General features: G+C 35.9%; 1 protein-coding gene across 1 annotated transcript in view; it reads right to left on the bottom strand.

Annotated features, from left to right (window-relative positions):
- The window catches only part of CUBN (cubilin), a 396,867-nt gene that overhangs the window by 48,214 nt on the left and 334,819 nt on the right, over positions 1-13,834 (bottom strand). Inside the window, 3 exon segments of the mRNA XM_004391280.1 lie at positions 1,081-1,298; positions 4,751-4,880; positions 7,086-7,286. Coding sequence (XP_004391337.1) covers positions 1,081-1,298; positions 4,751-4,880; positions 7,086-7,286 — 549 coding nt within the window.

The raw sequence follows: 13,834 nt of genomic DNA, 5'->3' as shown, positions 1-13,834 counted from the left end.
AATAAACCAGGGCACAATTTTCAATTTATCCTCAGGCCTAGCTTTACCTGCCATCTCTGTTAACGACTCCCAGATTGCTATCTCCAGCCCAAATTACTTCTCAGGTTCCAAGTGCCTCCAAGATACCTCCTCTCAGATATTTCACAGGTTCTCCAAACTAAATATAAGACCCCTTTCCAAACCTTAGCTTCCTAAGGCACCAATCCAACAAGTTATCCATAGAAAGTCATCCTTAACTCGTGTCCTCATGTAATATGTCATTAAGTTCCAAACACTCTATTTCCAATGTATTTTATTTTCTGAGTATCTCTGAGATTTCTACCCTTCCCTCTGTTTCCATTCCCTCTGTGTCAGTCGAAGCCTTCAACATTTCCCAGCCAGATTTCTGTAACAAGCTTTTCCCTTTTTGGGTCTTAGGGTTTCTCAGGCCTTCCTTCACTCTGCTACCACAGAGATTTTTCTAGTAGGCAAGTCTGGCTATGCACGCTTTACTTAAAATTCTCCAGTGGTGTTTACCACTTTAAGGATAAAGTTAACACAGTCATGGAGCCATCTCTTGATCTGGCCCTTGCCTGCCTTTAGGCTCAATTTCTAATACTTTCATCACAAATAGTTTGTGCTCATCTACTAACCTAAAGGTTGGCAGTTTGAATCCATACAGCAGACACAGAAGAAAGGCCTGGAGATCTGCTTCTGTAAAGACTACAGCCTAAAACCCCTATGGAGCAGTTCTACTCTGTAACACATGGCATCACCATGAGTCAGAATCAACCTGAAGGCAGCGGGTTTGGTTTTTTGATTCTACTACTTTCACAGGTGATATGAGGCTTATTGCTCACTTGAGGTGGTCATGTAGACAGCTTTTGCCTTTGTATGCTGGAGGGGTAGGTTTGATGAATAATTTTTTTCTTTTTAAATCAAAAGATATCATACATACTTCGTAAAACCATGACTTTACATGACATTTATCTCTAAGCTTAAACGAGAAGCAACTGTAGTAGGGTAAAAAAATAAAATAAAATAAAGCAGAAAGACAGGTCACAGTCATGAAAAACAGATTTACATATCCAAAATTCTTACCCAATGTCTGTCGGAAAGATACCTTCCAGCCTCTTGCTGTTTGAAATGAATCTGTCTTGAACACCAGGAGCAAACTGTTATTGCTGCTCTTAACATCTGGCGGAAGCTTGGAGCCACAGAATTTGCCAAGAAGGGGATCACTGATGTTAGAACCATCATAAATTGCCAGGTAGTCTTGGGAGCAGAGGGCAGAGGGAACCACATCAAAATCATTGAACCTGTGAGATATATCTTGTTAATACTGATGTTCTCCGTTTGAATATCTATTAAGTCGTACCTTTTGTTCTTGGGGAAAAAAAACAAAGAAGACAAGGCAATGACTAAAAATAGAAAATCTAAGATTCACTTAGTAAGGAATATTAGAAATGATAGACTACTACTGATCAACTCAAAAGTTTGGCCCAAAAATTTCGAGTACCTAAAAAACTGTGATCAGAGCTAGGGATACAAAGATGAGTAAGATACAATCCTAGACCTCAAGGAGTTTGCAGCCTCAAACACATTAAGTCCATTTGAAATAAAGTTTTGACAAGCTGAAGTGATTTTTATTTATCATTTAAGCAACACATTATTTGTCAGTCTCATGAAATAATATGGCATTTACTCTGCTTCCGCATTATTTTGAAAGATAAAGGGGTACTATTATTCTTTACTTATGGCAAGACAGTTAATATATAATAGAATGGATTAAGTCCTGGCTTTAGAATTACAGATAAATTTTTCTCTTCCTCAGTCTCTGTTTTCCTGTTTTTAAAAGGAGAGTTATAGTAAGATTCGGTGAAATAACATGTAAAAAACAAAACTATTGTATCAGGTGTATAGTAGATGCTTTAAAAATTAAAGTTATTGTTATTATATGATTTTGAAAACAAGGAATATGAAATAAGTTGATTCTCATAAAAGAAAACAATATATAACACTAGTAGTAGAGAAGAATTAGCTCAATTCCCTTGAGTCGCATTTCTTTGCTATAACAAGAAATTCACACTGAAGTTCATTGTGGTAGTCACTGGAACCTCTCTGCATATCCCCAGCTCTCTGCCTTCCTGGCACTTGGTAGGATTACACTTCTGAACAGTCTTTCAGGTTTGACACGACCATAAGACTTGCTTTGGCCAGTGAAACGTGAGCAGAAGTCATATGTACTTCTTTTTGGAACAAGTTTTAAAAAGTACTACTCAATTTGCCACATTCTCTTCCTCTGCAGTGATGATCACAGAAGCACCAGCAGAAATTAAACTTCCATGAGCCTTGGTCTCTGAGTGACCACCATGAGCAGAGCTTCCTTGCTAGGCACCACTGGACATACACCATGAGTGAGAAATAATCGTATTGAGTTAAGCTGCTGTGCCTTGAGGGGGTGTTTGTTACCATTTATAACCTGCCATGACAGATATAGAAACCCTGGTGGCAGAGTGGTTAAGTGCTACGGCTGTTAACCAAAAGGTTGGCAGTTCAAATCCACCAGGTGCTCCTTGGAAACTCTATGGGGCAGTTCTATAGGGTAGTTCTATAGTCTGTCCTATAGGGTAGCTATGAGTTGGAATCAACTTGACGGCAATGGGTTTTTTTTGGTTTATGACAGATACATTTCTGAATTTTCCTATATGGTCTAACACCCTATTTTAACCTCGGCCTTATGCTTTCTCATTTTAGGTAACTATTCATTCAAGTTACTACCATACCAAGTAAGGAAAAAATATTATTTGTCATTTCAAGTAACTTTCCCAAAGAAGCAAGGCTTTCTACATATTTTTTCTTCTGGATTTTATGGTGGTGTTTATTATAGTGCATTTTCTTTTAAAAATTTGTGTAAATTCCTCGATATCCTTTCCTCTTTTTTGTATATTCTTCTACTTACTCAGCTTTTTTTTTTGTTGTTGTTAGAAGCTGGAATAATTAATATATAATACAGAATAATTTTGAAAATATCTAACGATTAAAATACATACTTCCTTTTAAAGACTTTAAGAAAAAGGATCTGTTGATTTTTCTCAATTAGATATTTGTTGGTTGATTTTTTTTCAAACTGATGATGAAGATCAAAATAAAAATTTTCTTTCTTTTTTTAACCACATGCAGCATTTCATGTTCTTGTAAAAGTTCAGGGTAGAACAATAGCTGTTCTGCCTACACACACACACACACACACACACACACACATATATTAAAAAATAAATAAAAGGAGCCCTGGTGACACAATAGTTAAGTACTTAGCTGCTAACTGCAAGGTCGGTGGTTTGAAACGCACCAGAAGCTCCCTGGGAGAAAAGACCTGGTGATCAACCTTGGAAACCCTATGGGGTAGTTCTACTCTGTCCTGTAGGGTCACTATTAGCCTGAATCGACTCAACAGCGCACAACAACAACATAGCAAAATGTATATGTATATATAGAAAATATATGTGTGTGTATAGCAATATACATATAGATAGTAACTATAATCTTACACATGCGGGAAACGAACCCTGTGCCAGCAGCAAATGGCAAGAGCATATGTTCCCATTCCTGGGCAGGTGATCCCTTCATAGGCCTTCTAGCTGTAGGGCTGTTTTTGTTTATTCTTTTGTCCCTGGAACTTAAAGGGCTTCTGTAGGGGGCGGGCGGAGGGGGGGAACTGTTTCCTTACAATTTTCTTGAAGGACTACTTACTGATGCACAAGCAAACCAGGCATGCTGAGACCTGTCTCACAATCCAAGGCCCCATTTGATGCAGAGGCCCTTAGAGGTAAACTGCAGAGTTTATCATGTTTAGGGCAGAAAGTGATCATAAATGGATTGGGGAAGGGAAGGAGGTGTAGTCCTAGCCCACCAGGCTTCTATGTGAAAATCCTACAGTGCCATGAACTATATCGACCTCCAGAGATTTCCATACCATGTTGTATATCACCGACACATACAGTTAGAAAGATATTGTCATAGATGAAAGCAGTCTTGAGCTTCATTTATCACTCTGTGAACTGGAGTTTGCATTCCCTTAATTGAGATAAGTACGTTTAGGGGAAGAATTTTAATGAGGATGTATGATATCTCTTACAGCACCAGTTTAAATGTGTTCTGATACATGAATAAAGAAAAATTTCTTAAATAGTTAGAAGATAACCATTTGAGAGACAGCATAGGGAAACAGAAAGGACGTGATCTTTGGAGGAAAACTAACATGGATTCAAATTTTAAGTCTTCATTTAGTTGTTTGTATATGTTCTTTCATTTTGATGTCTCTGAGCCTCAGTTCTCTCATCGGTGAAATGAGTAATTAATATATACCTAATGCGACTTTTTAAATAACTAAATAAGATAATAAGTGTTAATTCAAGTTCCTTGTATACAATAAATGCTCAACAAATGGCGACTTCATTCTCTTGCCTTTGCTGCCCACTTTGATTTCAAACCATTATATGAAAGGTCCATTGCAACTGTGGGAAAATTATAACAACAATTTTTAACTGGTGGAGTACCTAGTCTACCCCTTTGATCATTATTTGCTTGCAGGGAGGGCAGGAAGCCAGTTTCCTAGTTTCCTACTGCTATACAGGAACTTGCTCCCCCTTCCTCTAGATTCCCATATATACCTCTGATGAGAATCAATGCTCTCTATCAGTAAAGGAACATCTATTCTATAAACAGAGCTGAAAAGATTTTGTTAAGAAGGTAATTTTTTCCTACATACTTGAGCTGAATCACTTTGTCATCTCTAACGGTGATGAAATACAAACAGTACATGTTGTTAGGGTAGTTTGAATACGAATAGGAGGGACTCCGGATGATTCCGGTGGAGAAGTTAAACACACCACCACAGGCTGCAACAGAGAACAAGAGAATATCAGAAAATAGTTATGTGTAGAAAGATAATTCTGAAATATACTATACTACTGTGTTTTTTTCCATAAGAGAGATAATAATTATTTTTCTTAAAGCAACTCAAACATCCCTTCATTGTGTTTAGAAATAACTCTGAGATTCAAATCTCCTCTGTTAAGGATGGAATTTCCTAAAGTAAGGTATTGGAAATCTTTCTGGTATCTCCAAGTTTGGTTCCCTCTGTGGATTTAAATACGTAATTCTCAGGTCTTATGTATTTCCATTGAACTGTGAGATGGGGAAGAACTACACTTGCCCAAATTTGTATTATTAGTCCTCAACAAGCGCGAGAGACAGGCCCGTTCCCCACCCTAAGTCCGGAAACCAACAGCTCAGAGCCCTTAGTTACTCCTATTAGTCAAGAAAATGACAGCCATAAAACTATCATAAAGCCATGTTATAAACAATTTAAAATGCCTCATTACTCCTTGGTTTACATTGGAGGAGGATGAAATTGTGTCATTGAATGCAAAAAGTCCCCCACTGTCTGCAGTGAGGAAGGGCTATATTTATTTTATATTACAACACCAAATTTATAGTGAGGTTGGTATATTTTGATACTATTTCAATATCTATGGATATATCCATTTACATCTTTTAGAAATCAGAAACAAATTGTGGTTGCCATTTAAGGTTCTTTATATTATCATGGTCTCAGCTGAGCCTACTTTGCAAGGAAACTATTCTCTATATGCCCATAAGTATTCATGTGCTCAGATCCCTGGGTACATTTGTAGTGGATTAAATGTCAGATTTATGTAGACATTACTCTATTTCATTTGTACACAATCATGTGGTCTCTGAAAACTTACAAATGCTTAAATAACTCTCAAATTTGCACACTGTAAGGATTTGAAGTCTTAATAAAAATAGCATTCTTTAAATTAGATCTTATAATAGATATATGGAAACTTGCATACATTGTTTTAAGAAAATAAAGGATAAAAAGTTAGAAGAATATGAAGCAGGGTTTAACTCCTCAAAGTAGCAATTAAACAAAAAGAATAAAACAAATCAAGCTTTCTCTTTCTACAACAAATTAACTTGGGGAAGAAATGTTAATTGCTCAAATCTATTCTGTTTGTGCCAAGAAACCTATAAAACCATACATACTCATACTTCGTAAATGTTGAGGGTAAGGATTCAGATAGCAGTAATGAATTACTGAATTAGTAAATGAATTACAAAAGCTTTCTTCATGAGTAAGTAAACATTTTAAGTCTTCTCTGCTGATGGAAACAGTAATTTATTTGAAAGAAAACTTCTTAACATTCTACCTTTAGCACTGGGTTTCAAGTAAAGATGACATAAAATAAAGATTTTTCAGGATCTGTGTGCCCATTTCACTGAAGTTGGGATGATGTGCTAAAAATTTTGTAAGTTAAATAAGCAAACAAGTTCACTGCAGGAGAGAAAAAGACTACCTATTCAAAGCAGGGAAATACAATCTTATTATATCAAATAAACACAGACCAAATTGTCTATAAGAATAAAAAGATCTTAGTAGCTATGAAGATCCTTACCCCATCTGTGGCCTGTCTCTTCACTTTGGCTTTGATTCACACACTTTTAAAATTATAATACAGTTGCATGCATTTCCTTTTCTTTAGGGCTTGTGCTTTTTGCATATTGTTTTAAAAAAAATCCTTCCCTAACAGAAGATCATAAAGATATTCTCTTGTATTTCTTCTAGATTTATAAAATATTGATTTTCATATTAGCAAAGTGACTTGGGGAAGGGAAACAGGTATCTGGATAATCCATGCCAAAAAGATACTATGTGTAAGGTACAAACAACTAAAGATAGCAGTAATGTTCATTTGCACTTACATTATCCAAATAAATATCTTGATTCTCCATTTTATTTTCAAAGAGTAGTTCCAGCCAAAGTTCACCAAAAAAAAAAAAAAAAAAAAAAAGCCACTCTCCTCTATTTTTAATAAAAATTGTCTGAGAAGTTTTGGACCAGGCATCTAATGAATTTTTTTTTTTTAAAGTCTTCTGAAGATTCAAGCTGGTGATAATATAAATCACAAATAAATCTCCTTATATGAATTATACACACACCAAAAAAATTAATAATAATAAATAAATAGACATGGAAGAAAAACAAAACTTCAAACTACATCATTATGGCTACTCACAGGTTATCCTATAGGAAAACTTGAATCCAAAGTCTGTGATGTGCGCATTAGAGTAGAAGTTAAGCAGCACTGGACCAGAGATGGAGACCGGAGCCAGGATCTCATCACCACACACGGTAGCAATCGGTGAGGAAGATAAGCTGTAACCTCTAATGATGTGCACTCCATCATTGACACAACTTCCTGCAATGGCTGAGCGAGCTGTACAAACATGGAACAACCAGCATTATAATCAGAAACAATGTAAAAACTAAATGCTGTAACATTAAACCAAAAATGTAATGAAGATTCCTGCATTTTAGATAGAAATTAAAATGAGAATCAAGGGATATTCTGGTAAGCCAATATTTACCTTTGTTCCCTGATGGAATGAGGTTTACTCCAGTTAAGAAATGACTGGTAAAGAAAACAAGTAGAACCTCACAGTAGATAAATCCCATTTTGAAATAACACTGATGTTTATTTCCTTTATAAAAGGGCTTCTTTAACTCCGTGATTATAAACTGGGGGTAATATTGTCTCCCAGGAGACATTTTGCAACATCTGAGCGTATTTTTTTTTGTCTTATTTGTTACAACTTGGGGATGCTATTGGCATGTAATTGGTAGGTGTTAGACATGCTCCTAAACATCCTACAATGCACAGACCGCCCTCCTCCACCACAGCAAAAATCACTGGGCCCAAAATGTCAATTGTGCTAAAACTGAGAAACCCTGCTTTGACTTGAAGTTTTTGTATGGATAAGGGACTCCTACCATGGAGAGATAATTTGACATTCCTTAATGATTATTTAATTACCATTAAAATGTTAATACAAACAATAATAGCTTAAGGGTTTAGTGATTTAAAAACACAAAGAATTGTTTTGTTTTATAATTGTAAAACAAAATACATACAGACACACACACACACGTATTCTGACCCCCTCAAGAAAAATACAAAACAGAATAAATAAGAAATTAGAAGACTTTTATTACTATAAATCTCCAGTTATCTTTACAGGTTAATATACACTATTAACAAATAATTGGGATCATACTCAGCAAAATATTTTATAATCTGTTATAATCTATTTTTTATTAAGATAACACAACATGAATTTTTTTCAAGTGATTATAACATGTTCTAAAACATTGTATTTAAGAAAAAAACATTGTATTTAATGAATAAATCAAATTCTAACATATGGTGGATGTCAGCAAAAATGGCAGGTAAGGACCTCCAAAAATTTGCCCCTCCATAAAAGCAATTAAAAACTGGCAAAATTGTTAAAAGAAACTTTTTCAGAACTCTGAAAATTAAGCAAAGGTTTGCAGCAAACCAGGGAGAGTTTATTCAAGAAGAACAGCTGATCTCAGCAAGAATGGTTAGCTTTGTGGTATTTTAATTTACCCTAGTCCCACCTCTTGTTCACAAGCTTAGCAGTAACCTTGCAAAATAACAGTCTACTTTCCCTGTACCAGAGGGTTTCCCCCATCAAACTGTCGTTATTTGACTTGTCTGGCGGTTCCCTAGAAGTCCCCACTCAAAATAATTGTCTTTATTGAGCTGAATCAAAACCCACCCAATGCTAAAAGGCTGTCCTCAGTGGGTGTTTGTCAGAAACATTTACAGGCAAATGTTTTAACATCGTGGCTACCTGAAGCATGGATATAACAGCTGGGGCAAACAATAGACTAACCAAGAAGCTTAAAAGGAAAAGCTGATGAATGAGATGTCCATAGAGGCTTTAAAAAAAACTCTGCCATATTCCTGGGACTCCAGAAGGTCACATGCACGTGTTGGGCTCTGTGCATGTTCAGATAAAAGCTGAGAAGGTTGTGCACTTTCCTCTCTCTGGCCTAAAGTCTCCGCACAAGCAGGAATCTGAAAGCTAAGTCAGAGTTGTAACTGCCTGGCTGAGTGTTGAAGCTGGATCCCAATGTGCACACAGAGCCCCTTGGCAAAGACTGGGAGATTGATTGATTCCAGGTGTCTAGGGACATCTCTGTCTAATCATGACTTCACCACTAACCTAACCAAACAGAGACTTCAGTGACCACACACAAAATATGTAATTTATAAAATTAGTCCAGGAAAGTCACTAAATAGGCTAAAGGAAAATAAAGTTAATGAGCAGAAAGCATCCAAAAGAGGAGGAAAAGAGAGTTTTAAAAGCATTCCTGTTCTTGGTTTCACTTGTTCTGGGAGCCCATAACCCTTCCTTCAATGAGATGAGATAACCCATCATCCTTCCTGTAAACTTTACTTTATACCTAAGCTACTGTGGACATAATCTACCACTTTTAACTAAAAGAGTCTTGACTTATTCATCTTTTACGTAGATGTACATTGAAGAGTCCTCCCATCCCCTTTTTTGGGATGTGAGTATAATCATAGAGAAAATTGATATTGTTATAAGAAAATATCTATGCAGTTTAAATTTAATTTCTTTAGGAATGTATTTACCACCTTACTAAATTTCTATCCAGCTTGAAGAAATGTTGAGGTGTTAATTCAAGATATATTTATTAAATTAACCTCAAAGAATTCCCTTATTTTGAAAATCCTGGAATAGAAATGCTTCTAATTGGGCATAAACCTACCAGTTAAAAATGTGAAAGACTTAACTTCAATGCCCTTATTATGCAATTAGAAGCAATACAATGTTGGAAAAAATAGGGGAAAAAAAGAAATAGATTAAATTCTGATTCTTGGTTTGAATATGGCCAAATTATATACCTTAATTACAACCTCAGTTTGTCTTCAAGACACCAAAAGCTCTACTGGGATTTAAAAAATTCAGAGTAGATGGATTTGAGTATCAAATATATACGTATATGCATTCATTATAGAAATAGCTTTGGCCAGCAACAATATATAAAGTTGTGAAACAAAAATCACAGAATGAAAGAACATATTGCTCATGCTAGATAAAAATGTTGCTCCCAGATTAGTTTAAATGGCCCGCAACGAACATTCCTTTAATTATTAGAAAGTTAGCTTTTAAGTTGTTGGCCTAATGATATAGACTATTACAAGGGTGATTGTCTTAGAAAATTATGGAAAAAGTTATAAAACATAAGGTAAAGACTTTCATATTCTTCATTATGGAGTAATTAAACAGATAAAATAGCTGAATAATAGAAAGTTCATCCATGAAATGGCAGTGGTATCCTGAGACATAATCAAAACTTATTAACTGTGAAGAAAAGGCTTGTGTTCAACAATAAGAAGCTGTGTTGGGAGGAAACGGGTGAAGCTGAGGAGAGATTTTAAATTTTTTTCTAGATGGCAATAGAATATTGAATCTGCTCATAGCCAAAGCCTGATTCAGAAAATGTAAAAGTTATGACTTTAGGCCAGTTTCATCATGGATTAAAACATTCTTGTATCTTTCACTAGTAGTCATTTCTTTAAGGTAGGATGCCCTTCCAATTTTTTTCCATAAGACTTCAAACATCTATATAGTGCCAGAATTTGATAAAATTGCCTAAAGTCTAAGAACATATGAAAAATCAGCTTGGGCAAGGTGATGGGCAAGAAAATGATATACGAGAATGTCATTGGGCATCAAGTGATTTTATGCAAAGATGTTGTTCTCAAGCTCTACATATCACCTCAACCTAAAGTGTCAATTCAATCCTTCAATGAGAAGATACTTGGTGATAAAGACCACAGGCATGAGAAAATAAGGATATTAAATACTTTTCCATAATTACAGGGGAGCCAATGTGTATATAATCAAAACATACACAAAACTCTCAAATAGAATATAATTAAATGCAATTAGGAATGACTGTCTCCTAGAAAGAGAACTTAGTCAAAGTTTAGAAAAAGTTTTTGAAGGAGTGTTGTGGTTGTTAGATGTCCTCGAGTCAGTTCCAACTCATAGCCACCCTATGTACAACAGAATGAACCACTGCCTGGGCATGCACCATACTCACAATCATTGGTATGTTTGAGCCCTTTTTTGCAACCACTGTGTCAATCTAACTCGTTGAGGGTCTTCCTTTTTTTCACTGACCCTCTGCTTTCCCAAGCATCCTATCCTGCTCTAGGGACTGGACCCTCCTAATAACATGTCCATAGTATGTGTGACAAAGTCTCATTATCCTTGCTTCTAAGCAGCATTCTAGCTGTATTTCTTCCAAGGCAGATTTGTTTGTTCCATAGTATATTCAGTATTCTTCATCAATACCATAATTTAAATGCATCAATTCTTCGGTCTTCCTTATTCATTGTCCAGCTTTTGCATGCATATGAAGCAGTTAAAAATAACATGGCTTGGGTCAGGCACACTTTAGTCCTCAAAGTAACATCTTTACTTTTTAACACTTTAAAGAGGTCTTTTGCAACAGATTTGTCCAATGCAATGTGTCATTTGATTTCCTGACTGCTGCTTCCATGGGCATTGATTGTGGATCCAAGTAAAATAAAATCCTAGACAACTTCAGTATTTCCTCTGTTTATCATGATATTGCTTATTAGTCCAGTTGTGAGGATTTTTGTTTTCTTTATGTTGAACTGTAATCCATACTGAAGGCTGTAGTCTTTGATCTTCATCAGTAAGTGGTTCAAGTCCTCTTTGCTTTCAGCAAGCAAGGTTGTGTCATCTGCATATCACAGATCGTTAATGAGTCTTCCTCCAATCCTGATGCTGCATTCTTATTCATATAGTCCAACTTCTTGGATTATCTGCTCAGCATACAGACTTAGTAAGTATACTGGAAGGATGCAACCCTGACACATACCTTTTCTTATTTTAAACCAAATCATGGAGTGAGATTGATATTAAAGTTGAACTTACAGCCAAGAGGTGGCTTTAGAGATGTGAAAACTTGTCAGGAAGAGAAGCACCCTGGATTTCAATAATAGTTTCTGCCTCGGTAGAGCCCAAGTTGTGGGACAGGGAATTATAAACGTTCTTGATTCTATATTCAGTCAATGATTTAAAGTATGTTTACTGCTGAAATCTCTAAGCTATAAAAGAATTTTCCATGATTTGTTCTTATGATTACTTTGTACAATTCTAAAAATGTGTAAAATATGTTTATTGTTTTAAATGGGTAAGGTTCTATGCAAGGTATATGAAATATAATTTTATGTATTATATTGTTTTCAGGTTTTATTACGGTGCAATGTCCAATTCTGAATTCCGTCATCATTCCAAGAACTTGCGGAGAACTAAAAGGAAACCAAGCAAATAATAAAACTTGTGGAATTTAGAGTCAGACTGTAATTTCTCTTCTGAGAACACAAGAGATACAGAGAAATCCTTTTGGTTGAAATATTTTTAAGTTGTAAAAGTGGAAAAGGGTTCTAGGGAGAGGTACACAAATCAGGGGCCAGCAATGACTCTGATCTGTTATCTATCTAACTTCACTCTGAGTAGCAACGAAGAAGGATTCAGGGGGAGGGCGAAGTTTGTCTTAGTATGGAACTAAATTCGAGTTGATGGCCAAAGGCTTACAAGGCAGCAAGTTTGAGTACGGCTGGTAGCAGGCAAGCAAGTAATCTAACAGAAGTGAAACTGTCTCCTCCAGTGCTCTGGCAATTTGAATAAAATATCAATAGGAACTATTTCTAAAGAACGATTGCCCAATTCTTTCTAAAATTATGCATTGTGAAACGTACCTATATTCTGAATTCCTTAGAAACAACTGAAAAAGCAAAGAGAAGAAATCGTAAGGAGTTGAGTAATGCCACCTTACCTTTTTTTTTTTAAACTTAGATTAAATGGGTTGAAATGTGAAATAAACTGGCAAAACTCAATTATTGTGTATCGTGGTGGAAAAAAGAACAATAAGAAAAATATTAAACTTAGTGCTCTCTACTTTTTCCTTTTAGCTTTATATTAGATGTATCCTGTAAACTAGGAAATCTAAGATAATTAAAGAGAATCCAGGGAAACATTAGGTGAGACTTCTCACCTGGCTGCTCTGGAACTCTAGCCCTGTTCCTCTTGGAGGTTTTAACTTAAAAACCCTACATCTAAGCAAATTCTAAACTCAGAGAATAAGTGAAATTATTTTCCCTTCTGATGCTCTTCATTTTATTTACTACATGCTACTCTCTACCACTCATCTGTCAGTTTGATATATTATGGTGGCTTGATTGTTGCTATGATCCTAGAAGCTATGTCTCTGGTATTTCAAATACTAGCAGGGTCACCCAAGGTGGACAAGTTTCAGTGGAGCCTCCAGACTAAGACAAACTAGGAAGAAAGGTCTGGCAGTCTACTTCCAAAAATTACCCAATGAAAACTTAATGGGTTACAACAGAACACTGCCCGACACACTTGCTTTGGATAAGTCATCAGAGGGATCAATCACTGGAGGAAGGCATCATGTTTTATGTAGTAGAGGGCCACTGAGGGCAAGGGAGGCCCTTGGTGAGATGGATTGGTACAGTAGCCTCAGCAATGGACTCGAACATGCCGATGATAGCGAGGTTGATGCAAGACAGAGTAATGTTTTGTTCTGATGTACGTAAGTTCGCCATGAGTGGAGTCAACTCAACAGCAGCTATCTATCTATCTGTTTACTCTAGAATCCAATACTTGTCAATTGCATATGAGAAAAACTAAGTTAAGAACTCGCTTACGTGTAGGATGTTTTAGTTAAGAATTTCTAAACCCCTCAATATCACAAAGGTGAGTCAATGTTATACAATTTCAGAGACAGAAAAATGAAGGCATACAAGGCATTGTCTTGCCTTAGGTCACCTCATTTACTAAGTGCTTTATCTTTTTTATCTTTTTTTTTTTT

Source organism: Trichechus manatus, unplaced genomic scaffold (genome assembly GCF_000243295.1).
Source record: "Trichechus manatus latirostris isolate Lorelei unplaced genomic scaffold, TriManLat1.0 scaffold00075, whole genome shotgun sequence".
NCBI classification, from domain to species: Eukaryota; Metazoa; Chordata; class Mammalia; order Sirenia; family Trichechidae; genus Trichechus; species Trichechus manatus.
Note: the sequence above shows the minus strand (reverse complement) of the source record. Positions and strands in the feature narration are given on the sequence as shown.